Genomic DNA, 13,734 nt, shown 5'->3' on the forward strand with positions numbered 1-13,734 from the left:
GTACCTCAGTCGCGTTGAACGATTCTGTTCAGTCGGCGTTGGTCCCGTTATTGCATGATCTTATTCCGGCCGCAGCTGTGTCAGAGATTTGATGTTTTATCGGATTCCTGATATTCACGGTACGCTCGTGAAATGATCGTACGGGAAAATCCCCACTTCATCGCCAGCTCGGAATTGCTGTATCCCATCGCTCGTGCTCCGACAATAACACCACGTTCAAACTCATTAAATTCTTGATAACCTGCCATTGTAGCAGCAGCAAGCGAGCTAACAACTGCGCGAGACACTTTTTGTCTTGTATAATCGTTGCCGACCGGAGGGCTGTATTCTATCTGTTTACATATGTCTGTATTTGAATACATCTACATCTACGTGATTACTCTGATATTCACAATAAAGTGTCTGGCAGAGGGTTCAATGAACAACCTTCAAGCTGTCTCTCTACCGTTCCACTCTGGAACGGCATGCGGGAAAAACGAGCACTTACATTTTTCTGTGCGAGCCCTGATTTCTCTTATTTTACCGTGATGATCATTTCTCCCTATGTAGGTGGATGCCAACAGAATGTTTTCGCAATCGGAGGAGAAAACTGGTGATAGAAATTTCCTGAGAAGATCCCGTCGCAGCGAAAAACACCTTTCTTTTAATGATTTCCACTCCAATTCATGTATCATGTCTGTGGCACTATCTCTCCTATTTCACGATAATACAAAACTAGCTACCCTTCTTTCTAGTTTTCGATGTCATCCGTCAGTTCCACCTCCAGAATAGGGCAGACAAGCGTGGTGTAAGCAGTCTCTTTAGTAGACCTGTTGCGCCTTTTAAATGTTCTGCCAATGAATCGCAATATTATCTGTGTGATCGTTCCAATTTAGGTTATTTGTAATTGTAATCCCTAAGTATTAAGGTGAATTTACAGCCTTCAGATTTGTGACTTATCGCGTAATCGAAATTTAGCTTCACACTTCTCCTTATTCAGGGTCATACGTATGCCTCCCTTTCTCTCCCTTTCCTTATTCAGGGTCATACGTATGCCTATACCAGTTTCTTTGGCCCTTCAGTGTAATAGCTTTAATTATTTGTCTGCAAATGTAGTAAATATTGATTTAATGTTGTTTAGTACAGTGTCTTCCCTCATCAACAGAAGTATCCGCTCTCTCCCTTTCTCTCTCTCTCTCTCTCTCTCTCTGACGCTCTCTGTGTCTGTAAAGCATTTGCGTATTGTGTACGAATACTGGCATATTTTTGAGATTGTACTTCATGTAATGAGTGTATGAAGAGTTGAGAGCGCGTTGTTCACAAAGCTATCGGCATTAATTTAAATGCACATGATATACGGACCACAACGCGTATTAGCTAAATGTATAAGATGGGGACTGCAACAGGCACATTTTAATATATGTTCTGGTTTATAAGACATTTAAATCTTTCAGATGTTTACTATTTAAATGCCATGAAACGACGGTGTAAGAAGAGATAGGCGACATTCTACTTCCTCCCACCTTGGAAATGGATGACAACGGGAAAATGAAAGATATTAGAGCTTATACATCTACATCTAAGTCGCTACAGTTTACATTTAAGAGCTTGGCAGAGAGTTCATCGAAACACACTCCACCTATTTCACTTCCTTTCGACTGTTGAACCCCATGTGAGAAGAACCAATATTTAAATCTTACAATTTAATCTATGGCTTCTCTTGTTTTAATAAGATGTTAATTTCTCCCTAGGACGGTAGGAGTCAACAAAGTATTTTTGGCATTCAGAGGAGAATGTTGGTGATTGAAATTTCGTGAAAAGTCCTCACCACAACAATAAATGCCTTTGTCTTAAAGTTTCTCTCCTCAACTCGTGAATCATATCCAAATGACTCTCTTCACTTCGTGATAACACCAAACAAGCTAGCCTTTTTGAACTTTTTCGATATCCTTTATCAGTCCTGTCTGATCCTATAGCGCACAGCAGTACTCCAGAAGAGAGCAAACGTTGAGGTAGACAGTCTCATTAATAGGTTTCTTGCATCATGTAAGTGTTCTCCCAATAAGAAGCCGTCTTTTATTGGCTTACCCCGCAACATTTTCTATGCGATTGTTCCAGTTGATGTTTTCTATACTGACCTTCCAAAGCAATGGGTCAGGACAGAGGGATATTACGAGTATAATGGCAGCGGAGGCCCCTTTTGTATCACGCCCTCTGGTGGAGTGCTTAGTGTACACATAGATTGTATTTCGCACTTTTGTACATTTTGGAAGTGTCTGATAAATGCTTTAGAGACGATGATATAACCAGTTGCATACGTTCCTCTTATTGTCTACACATATTGTACTTAGACTCCATACATCCACTGAACTTCAAATACCAATCAGCATTAAGGAGACGTAGACGTCATAGCCGGTAGCATTTACAAATAATTTGAAATCTAACAACTGAAGAACTTTAGTAGGTATTGAATTGAAACTTTTACCGAACAATGAGTATATTGTGACCTCTATGAGAAAAAAATTGGGAAACATGGGATACAAAGTGGAGTGAATACTGAATTTAATCACGCATACTAAATTATATGTAATTTTTATTTTTAGTACACTGTACTTCCACACTATTCAAAATAAAAAACCTAAACAAATTTTATTCTATTAATTATTCAGTTGTTGCAACAGTCAAACAGGAATATTCACCAATTTGTTATTTTGTGTATTAATGAAATGTTTTTAGTAGTCAGTTTTTAAGAAAATATGACGTTCCCAGCTTAAAAATTTTAACAGTTCTTGAATAATGTGGTTCACTGTGTTGGAAAGCACTATATTATTATTCACGCAATATTGGATGGGATAATGATATCTAAGTATATATAAACTTTGATAATGAGAAATTGAAACTAAAGATTTGCATGTCATTTCCTTCTCAATGACAACATGCCACAACATTTCAGCTCCATAACCTTGCTGATTCTGTGTGTCATTTCATCTTCTTTAGTTTTCTCCTTTCTTTGGTATTCTGGCCTCTTTTTCATGGTTTCAGCAGCTTTTTCAGCGTCAGTGAGACGTTGCCTGTTATAACGATATGTTTACGTAATGTGTATACATAAACATACAGTTATAAATGTCCCCGTTCGTAGCCGCTAATTATAACAATATGTTTACTTTTGTGCTGTAACATATAGCTATAATCAGCGGTGGAAATATATTTGCGAACGCCGACCGTGTGCGGCTGTTTCTTGTTGGATCGTCTGATCAGTCGGAAGTTGCATTGCGGAAGAGAGTAAATGCCTCTTCAAAATATAATTATTTTTGGATAGCTCAACATGAATTTCCTAAGGGACCGTAGCTTATCATGCATTTACCAGTAGAATATGACGCGGAGAAAATATTTCGCCGCATGCAACTTCCGTCCGAACTCGACGAAAGAATTCGTGACTGTGAACTCTCTATTTGGAAGAAACATAAAGAAAATTAAATAACTTCATGAAGGAGTGAGACATAGATTCTATATTAAATAAATAGTCCATACACCAGTTCCATTTAAGTCTGAATTTATGGCAATTAATAGACGAACTTACACTGCCATGAAGGATTTAACATGGATGCCGTTTTGACTGGCACTTCTCGTAATGAAAACAATTCCTTCGACGTTTTCACATACACGTCGCACAATAAATCTACTGCTAGGCACTTTTAGTATTACACATTTACTTTACACTAGAACAATATTATTTTTAACAATAATAATACGGCGGCAAGACATGCGCGTCCGACACAAGTTACAGGAGACAAGAGAAGAATGAGTAACTGTTCATCGAGAATATCTCGTACATCAAAAAAAAAAGTGTAAAAAAGTGTTCTTCTTCTGTCCGTTTTTCGCGCCGCGGTTTCCAAAGTCAACAACTCACAGCATCTCTGACGGCGCTTCGACAATAAACAAGTTACGTCACAGGTCGTTCACCTTTTACATTCTCGCAACATTATTTGCTGACTGTAGCTGTTGCCGAGCGACTGCTCGATTAGTGAATGATTTAAAATGATAAGGCAATCACATAATGTTACACTGTCCACTTGTAGCAGCCCACTTTTCATGTTGCGCCGAGTTCTGATGCCTAGTCTGCCCACGGCTTTTAATTTTCTTGTTACTCCTTCATTAAAACATATTACAGCGTTTATAACACCAGTCTGAAAACCAGACAGGCCTACAAAAGCAATTATTGGCAAGCAGACCCAAATGCAACTACTGAAGATTCAATTCGGATTCTGTGTTTTGGCCGGCCGGAGTGGCCGAGCGGTTCTAGGCGCTTCAGTCTGGAACCGCGCGACTGCTACGGTCGCAGGTTCGAATCCTGCCTCGGGCATGGATGTGTGTGATGTCCTTAGGTTAGTTAGGTTTAAGTAGTTCTAATTTCTAGGGGACTGATGACCTCAGATGTTAAGTTCCATAGTGCTCAGAGCCATTTGAACCATTTGTTCATTTACGTTACTGGCACAGCCTTGGCAGTGTTTTGTCAGGCATTCACAGTGCATCAACTTGCCTGCATCTACAGAGGTAACAGTGACAACTCCATTCAGCGACGCATAGTCTCTCCTCTGGCAGGAACCGCCCAATGCAGCAACAATATCAGTAGACTGACAAACATCTATGGCATCTTTCGGTTTCCTCCGCATAGATGTTCACTGACTTCTGTTAGGGCATGATGCCAACGTTTATAATAGCTCTCAAATTTGTTTCAACTGGTGATGGAAAATCCATTATAGCACACAACATCTGGGCTGCCTTTCTTTCCTTGCCAAAACGTCTCATGGCATAAGGAAGGCGATTATTCATGTCCTACATTTTGTGCATGTTATAGGAGATGTCGCTGTACATTTCGTTGTTTTACACACTTCACATTCCAATACAAATTTGCTAGATAGGCCTTCTCTCTTACTTACGTCCTCATTAAACGTAAATTATTTTTCATTGGTACAGCTTTACATTTAGCAAGAAAAAGAAAACAATTCTGAAACCTTGCACTTCCTAATTAAAGTGTACCAGTTATTTTCATTATTTACAACACCTTCTCGTTCATTTTCGGCAAGGTGTTTCAACCTGCGTTTTCAAGCACTGCCTGACGAACTTTTAGGCCTAACCTCGCTTTGTTGCGACGAAACAATTTCTTCATTTTTACCATTTCCAACAAAGATCAAGTGGATCATCGTAAAATGTATGACTGCAATTAAACTTCTTCACTTTTGGCATTTTACGATGCAAAATGCTTGAAAATGCATTCACAACAACAAGTTTACAACACGAACACACGCAAAAAACATGAGCAAAGTCAAGTAATCTACTCGCATCGACAATAAGTCCCTGCTCATTGTAGACTCGGCATGTTCTTCAAGGATATTACACAAATGAGTTATTATGGAAATAGCGATTCCGAAATAACCATTATGGGACATTATAGCAAGGCTTCGTGTTTGACAGTAGTGTGACACCTAGGCACTCTGTGGGGCGGCGGGTGGAAAATTTATATCTTCTATTGTATTATTGCCATTCTCAACACAGGCTCTGTAACTACTATGTTGGCAACAAGAAAGTGAAATGAAATGATCGTATGGCATGCGGGGGAAGTTCGGCCACCGTATTGCAAGTCCTTTTTAGCTGGCACACTTCGGCGACTTGCGAGCCAATGATGACGAAATGATGACGAAGAACACACAACAGCGAGTCATCACGAGGCAGAGAAAATCCCTGACGCCGCCGGGAATCGAACCCAGGACCCCGTACGCGGGAAGCGAGAACGCTACCCCACGACCACGAGCTGCGGACAACAAGAAAGTGATTAGCAAAAACGTGATGCCCGTAATTAAATTTCACTGTGCCCACTGTGATGGAGAAATAGATTTATTGATCATTGAAGTTCGCTATGCTGAGGGTATAGGATGATGTGTGGGATTCATAGAAAATGCAGTTTACTATAACAATTTACACTATATTCTGAAAACGATAAAGCATAAAATTCCAAACAAATTAATGTTTAACCAAGCAATGCTACTATCAGCTATTGTACTCTCAGAGTTGTTCAGAGTCTATTGCGCGGCTCCTATTATCCCTAGATAACGAAACTGTTCAGTAACCGTTATCGATGTAAATGTTCAAAGTGAATGCTCGCCAAAATTTGATGTTAATACTGATCAAACGCCACGCTAGTAATGGTAGGTCTGTCCTGCAGCGACACATGAAAATACGACATACACAAACTGAGAATAAATCACTGGAGTCGTTCTGCAATTAACACTTTACTCCAATTCGAACTCATTGTTACGTGCATACAGAGTTACATAATACGGCATCCAAGACTATGCCTTGTAGCTGCGCAAACGCGACGCGGCTTCCGATGTGGAGTGTGCGCTGATACGAATCTAGAAGAGAAATGGAGCCTGACTCTAGATCAGGGGTCTCCAAACCACGGCCCGCGGGCCGAAACCGGCCCGCGAGGGACGGCAAACCGCCCCGCGTTAGCTGGCCGGACATCCCTGGTATCCGGCCCGCCAAATACACTCCTGGAAATGGAAAAAAGAACACATTGACACCGGTGTGTCAGACCCACCATACTTGCTCCGGACACTGCGAGAGGGCTGTACAAGCAATGATCACACGCACGGCACAGCGGACACACCAGGAACCGCGGTGTTGGCCGTCGAATGGCGCTAGCTGCGCAGCATTTGTGCACCGCCGCCGTCAGTGTCAGCCAGTTTGCCGTGGCATACGGAGCTCCATCGCAGTCTTTAACACTGGTAGCATGTCGCGACAGCGTGGACGTGAACCGTATGTGCAGTTGACGGACTTTGAGCGAGGGCGTATAGTGGGCATGTGGGAGGCGGGGTGGACGTACCGCCGAATTGCTCAACACGTGGGGCGTGAGGTCTCCACAGTACATCGATGTTGTCGCCAGTGGTCGGCGGAAGGTGCACGTGCCCGTCGACCTGGGACCGGACCGCAGCGACGCACGGATGCACGCCAAGACCGTAGGATCCTACGCAGTGCCGTAGGGGACCGCACCGCCACTTCCCAGCAAATTAGGGACACTGTTGCTCCTGGGGTATCGGCGAGGACCATTCGCAACCGTCTCCATGAAGCTGGGCTACGGTCCCGCACACCGTTAGGCCGTCTTCCGCTCACGCCCCAACATCGTGCAGCCCGCCTCCAGTGGTGTCGCGACAGGCGTGAATGGAAGGACGCATGGAGACGTGTCGTCTTCAGCGATGAGAGTCGCTTCTGCCTTGGTGCCAATGATGGTCGTATGCGTGTTTGGCGCCGTGCAGGTGAGAGCCACAATCAGGACTGCATACGACCGAGGCACACAGGGCCAACACCCGGCATCATGGTGTGGGGAGCGATCCGATCTCCTACACTGGCCGTACACCACTGGTGATCGTCGAGGGGACACTGAATAGTGCACGGTACATCCAAACCGTCATCGAACCCATCGTTCTACCATTCCTAGACCGGCAAGGGAACTTGCTGTTCCAACAGGACAATGCACGTCCGCATGTATCCCGTGCCACCCAACGTGCTCTAGAAGGTGTAAGTCAACTACCCTGGCCAGCAATATCTCCGGATCTGTCCCCCATTGAGCATGCTTGGGACTGGATGAAGCGTCGTCTCACGCGGTCTGCACGTCCAGCACGAACGCTGGTCCAACTGAGGCGCCAGGTGGAAATGGCATGGCAAGCCGTTCCACAGGACTACATCCAGCATCTCTACGATCGTCTCCATGGGAGAATAGCAGCCTGCATTGCTGCGAAAGGTGGATATACACTGTACTAGTGCCGACATTGTGCATGCTCTGTTGCCTGTGTCTATGTGCCTGTGGTTCTGTCAGTGTGATCATGTGATGTATCTGACCCCAGGAAAGTGTCAATAAAGTTTCCCCTTCCTGGGACAATGAATTCACGGTGTTCTTATTTCAATTTCCAGGAGTGTATTTGAGGTGGTGCCTATACTGCCTATCGCGACCAATACACCGCAACATTGTCGGAGCTCTATCTGCACAAAGCGGAAGGTCATAGTTAAACTTGGGGCTATCCACAATAAACAGACAGACCATTCTCCGTGCGATAGTGAAAAAAAACGGTTAAAAGACTAGTTTGGCGAAAACATTTTAAGTAAAAAAATTCTTTGCATTTTATTCTACTCACAAGTCTGGTGCAAGTCTTTCAAATGGACGCCACTTCGGCGTCTAGCCTTAGTAATCAATTATTATGGAAGATGCTTCTTAAGCAAGGTTTCACTTTCTTTACGTATTTCTATTTTCAGAATTTCCTTGTCTCTTCGAATTTAAACTTTGAATTGTCCCACACCTACTAGTAAAGCGCATAAGACACTAAAAAACTCGTGAGACACTCGCAACATAGACACAATCACGCAACAGATCAAATATATGCTCTAGCTCTGCTACTCGCTACAAGACTACATAACTAAACTTATTGTTGCGCTGCTTGAAATAACAATGCGTTGACAAACTCTACCTCAGTTACGTCTTGTAGTAATAGTGTTGCTAACAATGATTTTGAGATTTCGTTAACTTGTGCAGGACGCTATCGTGAAGAATTTGCAGTGACATACTTTTTTGTCGGCGAAATTCGCCAGTATAAAATATGCCAGAAATTCGGTCAGGTACGTCCACCAATCAAAATTATGTAAATAAATAAAAATCGTAGTTCGTTTCAGTGTTAGCTATTCCCACAACCTTAGATTTTTGCAATTTCATCTTTCTTTTAGCCTTACATTACGGTGATCATGGAGTGTTAGGGTTCTTTAATCCCACTAGGTAGATCTTGGCCCTTATGACTTAGTGGAGGAATCAATGTGGCCCGCAGACTAAAACGTTTGGAGACCCCTGCTCTAGATCGCAGTAGACTTGGCCACTATTTCTATGTTTCGATACAGTGTATCGATACGTGGAACTGTTTCAGTGTTTCGGAACGGTTGTGGTTCACTGTTTCGAAACAGTGGTGTTTCATTCCGCCCCTGTCTCGGATAACCGGACCAGATTCGATCTCGAGCCAGACACAGAAACTGTATCGTTGTTTCAAAATAAGGCTGTTTCAGTCCACCTGTGCTTGGATCGGACTAATTGTATCGAAACTGATGTTTCATTCCGCTCTGTGTAGGACGAGATTCGGGCTCGGCACAGGTACTGAAACACAACATACCATTTCGTGAAACTCGGGACCTTCGAGTCTCGGTCGGGCACACAGTTTTAATCTGCCAGGGAGTTTCATATCAGCGCACACTCCGCTGCAGAGTGAAAATCTCATTCTGGAAACATCCCCCAGGCTGTGGCTAAGCCATGTCTCCGCTATATCCTTTCTTTCAGGAGTGCTAGTTCTGCAAGGTTCGCAGGAGAGCTTCTGTAAAGTTTGGAAGGTAGGAGACGAGATACTGGCAGAAGTAAAGCTGTGAGTACCGGGCCTGAGTCGTGCTTCGGTAGCTCAGTTGGTAGAGCACTTGCCCGCGGAAGGCAAAGGTCCCGAGTTCGAGTCTCGGTCGGGCACACAGTTTTAATCTGCCAGGAAGTTTCATATCAGCGCACACTCCGCTGCAGAGTGAAAATCTCATTCTGACTACATTTTACTGTCTCATTTGTTTCGAAACAGTTTCGTGTTTCAGTTTGCCCATCTCTAGATCGCAGCGTTCTTATTTATGTAGCCGCGGTGCGGACCGCCGAAGGCGCAGCCGACAAAATTTGCCTTCCAGACTAGCCGCTGGGCTGGAAAAAAGCCAATTCAAGTTACTAAATAATTAATTGCTACATTCGCTGAAGGCCAATGAAGCTCTCAATTTAATTGTGCTATCAGCACACAGGTAAGTATCTGTAATAAAATTCTGATGTGGCTAGGTTAAATACTTTTGGCGAGAGAATTATTTTAGTTGCACTGCACGCAATAGATGAGCTCTGAACGTGCTCTTTGGAGAGACGCTACAGCTATAATTTTATAGCTATGTTTTGGAAACTTCTCACATCTTTGTTATTATAGCGTATCTCCATTCTACGTAAATCTAAACGTCCTAGCTTTATCTAATCACTTACTTAATCTGTCTTGCTTCCATACTCTTAGGAGACAAAAACAGAAAACCATGAATTTCAACCGTAATATTACTTTGTGAGAACCAGCATGCTGTTTCCAGTAAATTACAGTGAGGAAGGAATCCGAATATAAAATTTGAAGTTTCTAGCTCTTCCTGATGCGCCGATGATTTTTACGTAACACGTCCAAATTTCGAAAACTGTTAAAGTTACAACTAAAACTTAACACATTATCATTTTAGCATCGTTCCTGACACGCTATTAATTTTTCAGATTATTTACTTTACTTTTAAGGTACTGCCCAACATTCGTGACGTCATAGCTGATTATAGCGGACCAGGTGGCACACAATGGAAAGCATATGAATTCTATATGGCGTAAGTAGGCTGCTTCCCTACAACTCACGCACCGCATCTTCTTTAATTTGCATTTAAACACGAAAATGATGAGGTACTATACGTAATGTATATTTTTTGATAATCAGAAGGAATCACAGGAATTTTTTAAAAAAATCCATTTTTTGGAGCCTTACGACATCCAGATCCCCTTAAAGACATCATCGTCGAGATTCTAAATATTAATATCATCACGATCATTACCAAACATTTACTTTTTTCACTGCAGGACCTGAAGGAGTTCCTGGACTCAGCAAAAGACGGGGCCATCTTCATGAGCCTGGGCAGCAACATCCGGAGCGACAAGCTGGACGAAGCCAGCAGGCGCGCCTTCCTGGAGGCCTTTGCCACGCTGCCCCACAAGGTGCTCTGGAAGTGGGAGTCCGACTCCCTGCCTGGTCAGCCGCCCAACGTCAAGATCATCAAGTGGGCGCCCCAGAACGACATCCTGGGTACGTGCACGACATCGTGCATCATTTTCTGTACCTACCTCTTTCCATTAATGCAAGTCAGCCAGTATCTCTACTACGAGTTTACTTATCAAGCAGTTGACAACGCTCGTACCAAACGCCTACGCTGCACCCACGCTGGAAGAATTGTACAGTACCAGTATAGCACAGAGCCCACTTTGTAACTATTGAAAGGTCACCATCTGGTATCACCGCTAATACACTGCTGGCCATTAAAATTGCTACACCAAGAAGAAATGCAGATGATAAACGGGTATTCATTGGACAAATATATTATACTATAACTGACATGTGATTACATTTTCACGCAATTTGGGTGCATAGATCCTCAGAAATCAGTACCCAGAACAATCACCTCTGGCCGTAATAACGGTCTTGATACACCTGGGCATTGAGTCAAACAGAGCTTGGATGGCGTGTACAGGTACAGCTACCCATGCCATGCAGCTTCAACATGATACCACAGTTCATCAAGAGTACTGACTGGCGTATTGTGATGAGCCAGTTGCTTGGCCACCATTGATCAGACGTTTTCAATTGCTGAGGGATCTGGAGAATGTGCTGGCCAGGGTGGCGGTCGAACATTTTCTGTATCCAGAAATGCCCGCACAGGACCTGGAACATGCGGTCGTGCATTATCCTGCTGAAATGTAGGGTTTCGCAGGGATCGAATGAAGGGTAGAGCCACTGGTCGTAACACATCTGAAATGTAACGTCCACTGTTCAAAGTGCCGTCAATGCGAACAAGAGGTGGCCGAGACGTGTCATCCCATAACAATGGCACCCCATACCATCATGCCAAGTGATACGCCAGTATAGCGATGAGGAATACACGTTTCCCTTGTGCGTTTACCGCGATGTCGCCAAACACGGATGCGACCATCATGATGCTGTAAACAGAACCTGGATTCATCCGAAAAAATGACGTTTTGCCATTCGTGCAGCCAGGTTCGTCGTTGAGTTCACCATCGCAGGGATAGCCGCAGCCACGGTCTCCAAGCTGATAGTCCATGCTGCTGCAAATGTCGTCGAAATGTTCGTGCAGATGGTTGTTGTTTTGTAAACGTTCGCCTCTGTTGACTCAGGGATCGAGACGTGGCTGCACGATCCGATACAGCCATGCGGATAAGATGCCTGTCATCTCGACTGCTAGTGATACGAGGCCGTTGTGATCCAGCGCGGCGTTCCGTATTACTCTCCTGAACCCACCGATTCCATATTCTGCTAACAGTCATTGGATCTCGACCAACGCGAGTAGCAATGTCGCGATACGACAAACCGCAATTGCGATAGTCTACAATCCGACCTTTATCAAAGTCGGAAACGTGATGGTACGCATTTCTCCTCCTTACACGAGGCATCACAACGTTTCACCAGGCAACGCCGGTCAACTGCTGTTTGTGTATCAGTTATCGGTTGGAAACTTTCCTCATGTCAGCACGTTGTAGGTGTCGCCACCGGCGCCAACCTTGTGTGAATGCTCTGAAAAGCTAATCATTTGCATATCACAGCATCTTCTTCCCGTCGGTTAAATTTCGCGTCTGTAGCACGTCATCTTCGTGGTGTAGCAATTTTAATGGCCAGTAGTGTATGTATTTTTACACTAAGGTGACAAAAGCCTTGGGATACGTTCCAGTATCGTGTCGGGTCTCCTTTTGCACGGCATAGTGCTCCAACTTGACATGGCATGAACTCAACAAGTCGTTGAAGTCCCCTGTAGACGTATTGAGCCATAGCGTCGATAATTGCGAGTTTTGAGAGTACAGGGGTTTGTGCCTCAACTGACCTCTCAGATACGTCCCATAAAAGTTCAATAGGATTCATGGTGGGTAATCTGGATGGTCAAATCATTCACTCCAGAATGTTCTTCAAACCAGTTGCTAACAATTGTAGCCTGGTGAGATGGCGCACAGTCGTCCACAAAGTATTGGGAATATGAACTGCATGAATAGCTGAAAATTGTCTGGAGGTACCCAAACATAAGCATTTCCTATCAATGATCGCTTCAGTTGGACCTGAGGACCTGTCCATTCCGTGTAAATACACCATCATGGAGCCATCACTAGCTTGCACAGTCTCATTGCCGATTTGCGTTTGGCTTTGTGGGGTATGCGTCGCACTTGAATCTTACTATCAGTTCTTACCTACAGAAAACGACCAGGCCAGTCGTCTAAGATCCAACTGATATGGCCATAAGACCAGGAGAGGCACTACAGGCAATGTCGTTCTGTTAGTAAAGGCACTCAAATTGGTTGTCTGCTGCTACAGCCAATTAACGCATATTTTGCCACATTGTCCTAACGGATATACACTATGTGATGAAAAGTATCCGGACACCTAGCCGAAAATGACTCACAAGTTCGTGGCGCGATCCATCGGTAATGCTGGAACTCAGTATGTTGTTGGCCCACCCTTAGCCTAGATGACAGCTTCCAATCTCGCAGGCACACGTTCAGCATGCTAGATGGTCTCTTGGGGAATGTCAGCCCATTCTTCACGGAGTGCTGCACTGAGGAGAGGTATCAATGTCGGTCGGTGACGCCTGACACCAAATCGGCGTTTCGAAAACATCCCAAAGGTGTTCTATAGGATTCAAGTCAGGACTATGTGCAGGCCAGTCTGTTACAGGGATGTTACTGTCGTTAACCACTCCGCCACAGGCCGTGCGTTATGAACAGGTGCTCGATAGTGTTGAAGGATGCAATCGCCATACCCGAATTGCTCTTCAACAATGAGAAGCAATACGGTGCTGAAAACATCAATGTAGGCCTGTGCTGTGATAGTGCCACAAAAGCAACATGGGGTG

The 13,734-nt window shown here is 44.1% G+C and overlaps 1 protein-coding gene and 1 non-coding gene across 2 annotated transcripts in view; both read left to right on the forward strand.

Moving 5' to 3' along the window:
- Nucleotides 1-13,734, forward strand: part of LOC124550895 (UDP-glucosyltransferase 2-like) — a 104,459-nt gene that overhangs the window by 63,338 nt on the left and 27,387 nt on the right. Inside the window, exon 3 of the mRNA XM_047125672.1 lies at nucleotides 10,688-10,910. Coding sequence (XP_046981628.1) covers nucleotides 10,688-10,910 — 223 coding nt within the window. The remainder of the gene's footprint in view (nucleotides 1-10,687; nucleotides 10,911-13,734) is intronic.
- Nucleotides 9,456-9,530, forward strand: Trnap-cgg. The gene has a single exon. It is a non-coding gene; the product is annotated as a tRNA-Pro (tRNA).

Source organism: Schistocerca americana, chromosome 9 (genome assembly GCF_021461395.2).
Source record: "Schistocerca americana isolate TAMUIC-IGC-003095 chromosome 9, iqSchAmer2.1, whole genome shotgun sequence".
NCBI classification, from domain to species: domain Eukaryota; kingdom Metazoa; phylum Arthropoda; class Insecta; order Orthoptera; family Acrididae; genus Schistocerca; species Schistocerca americana.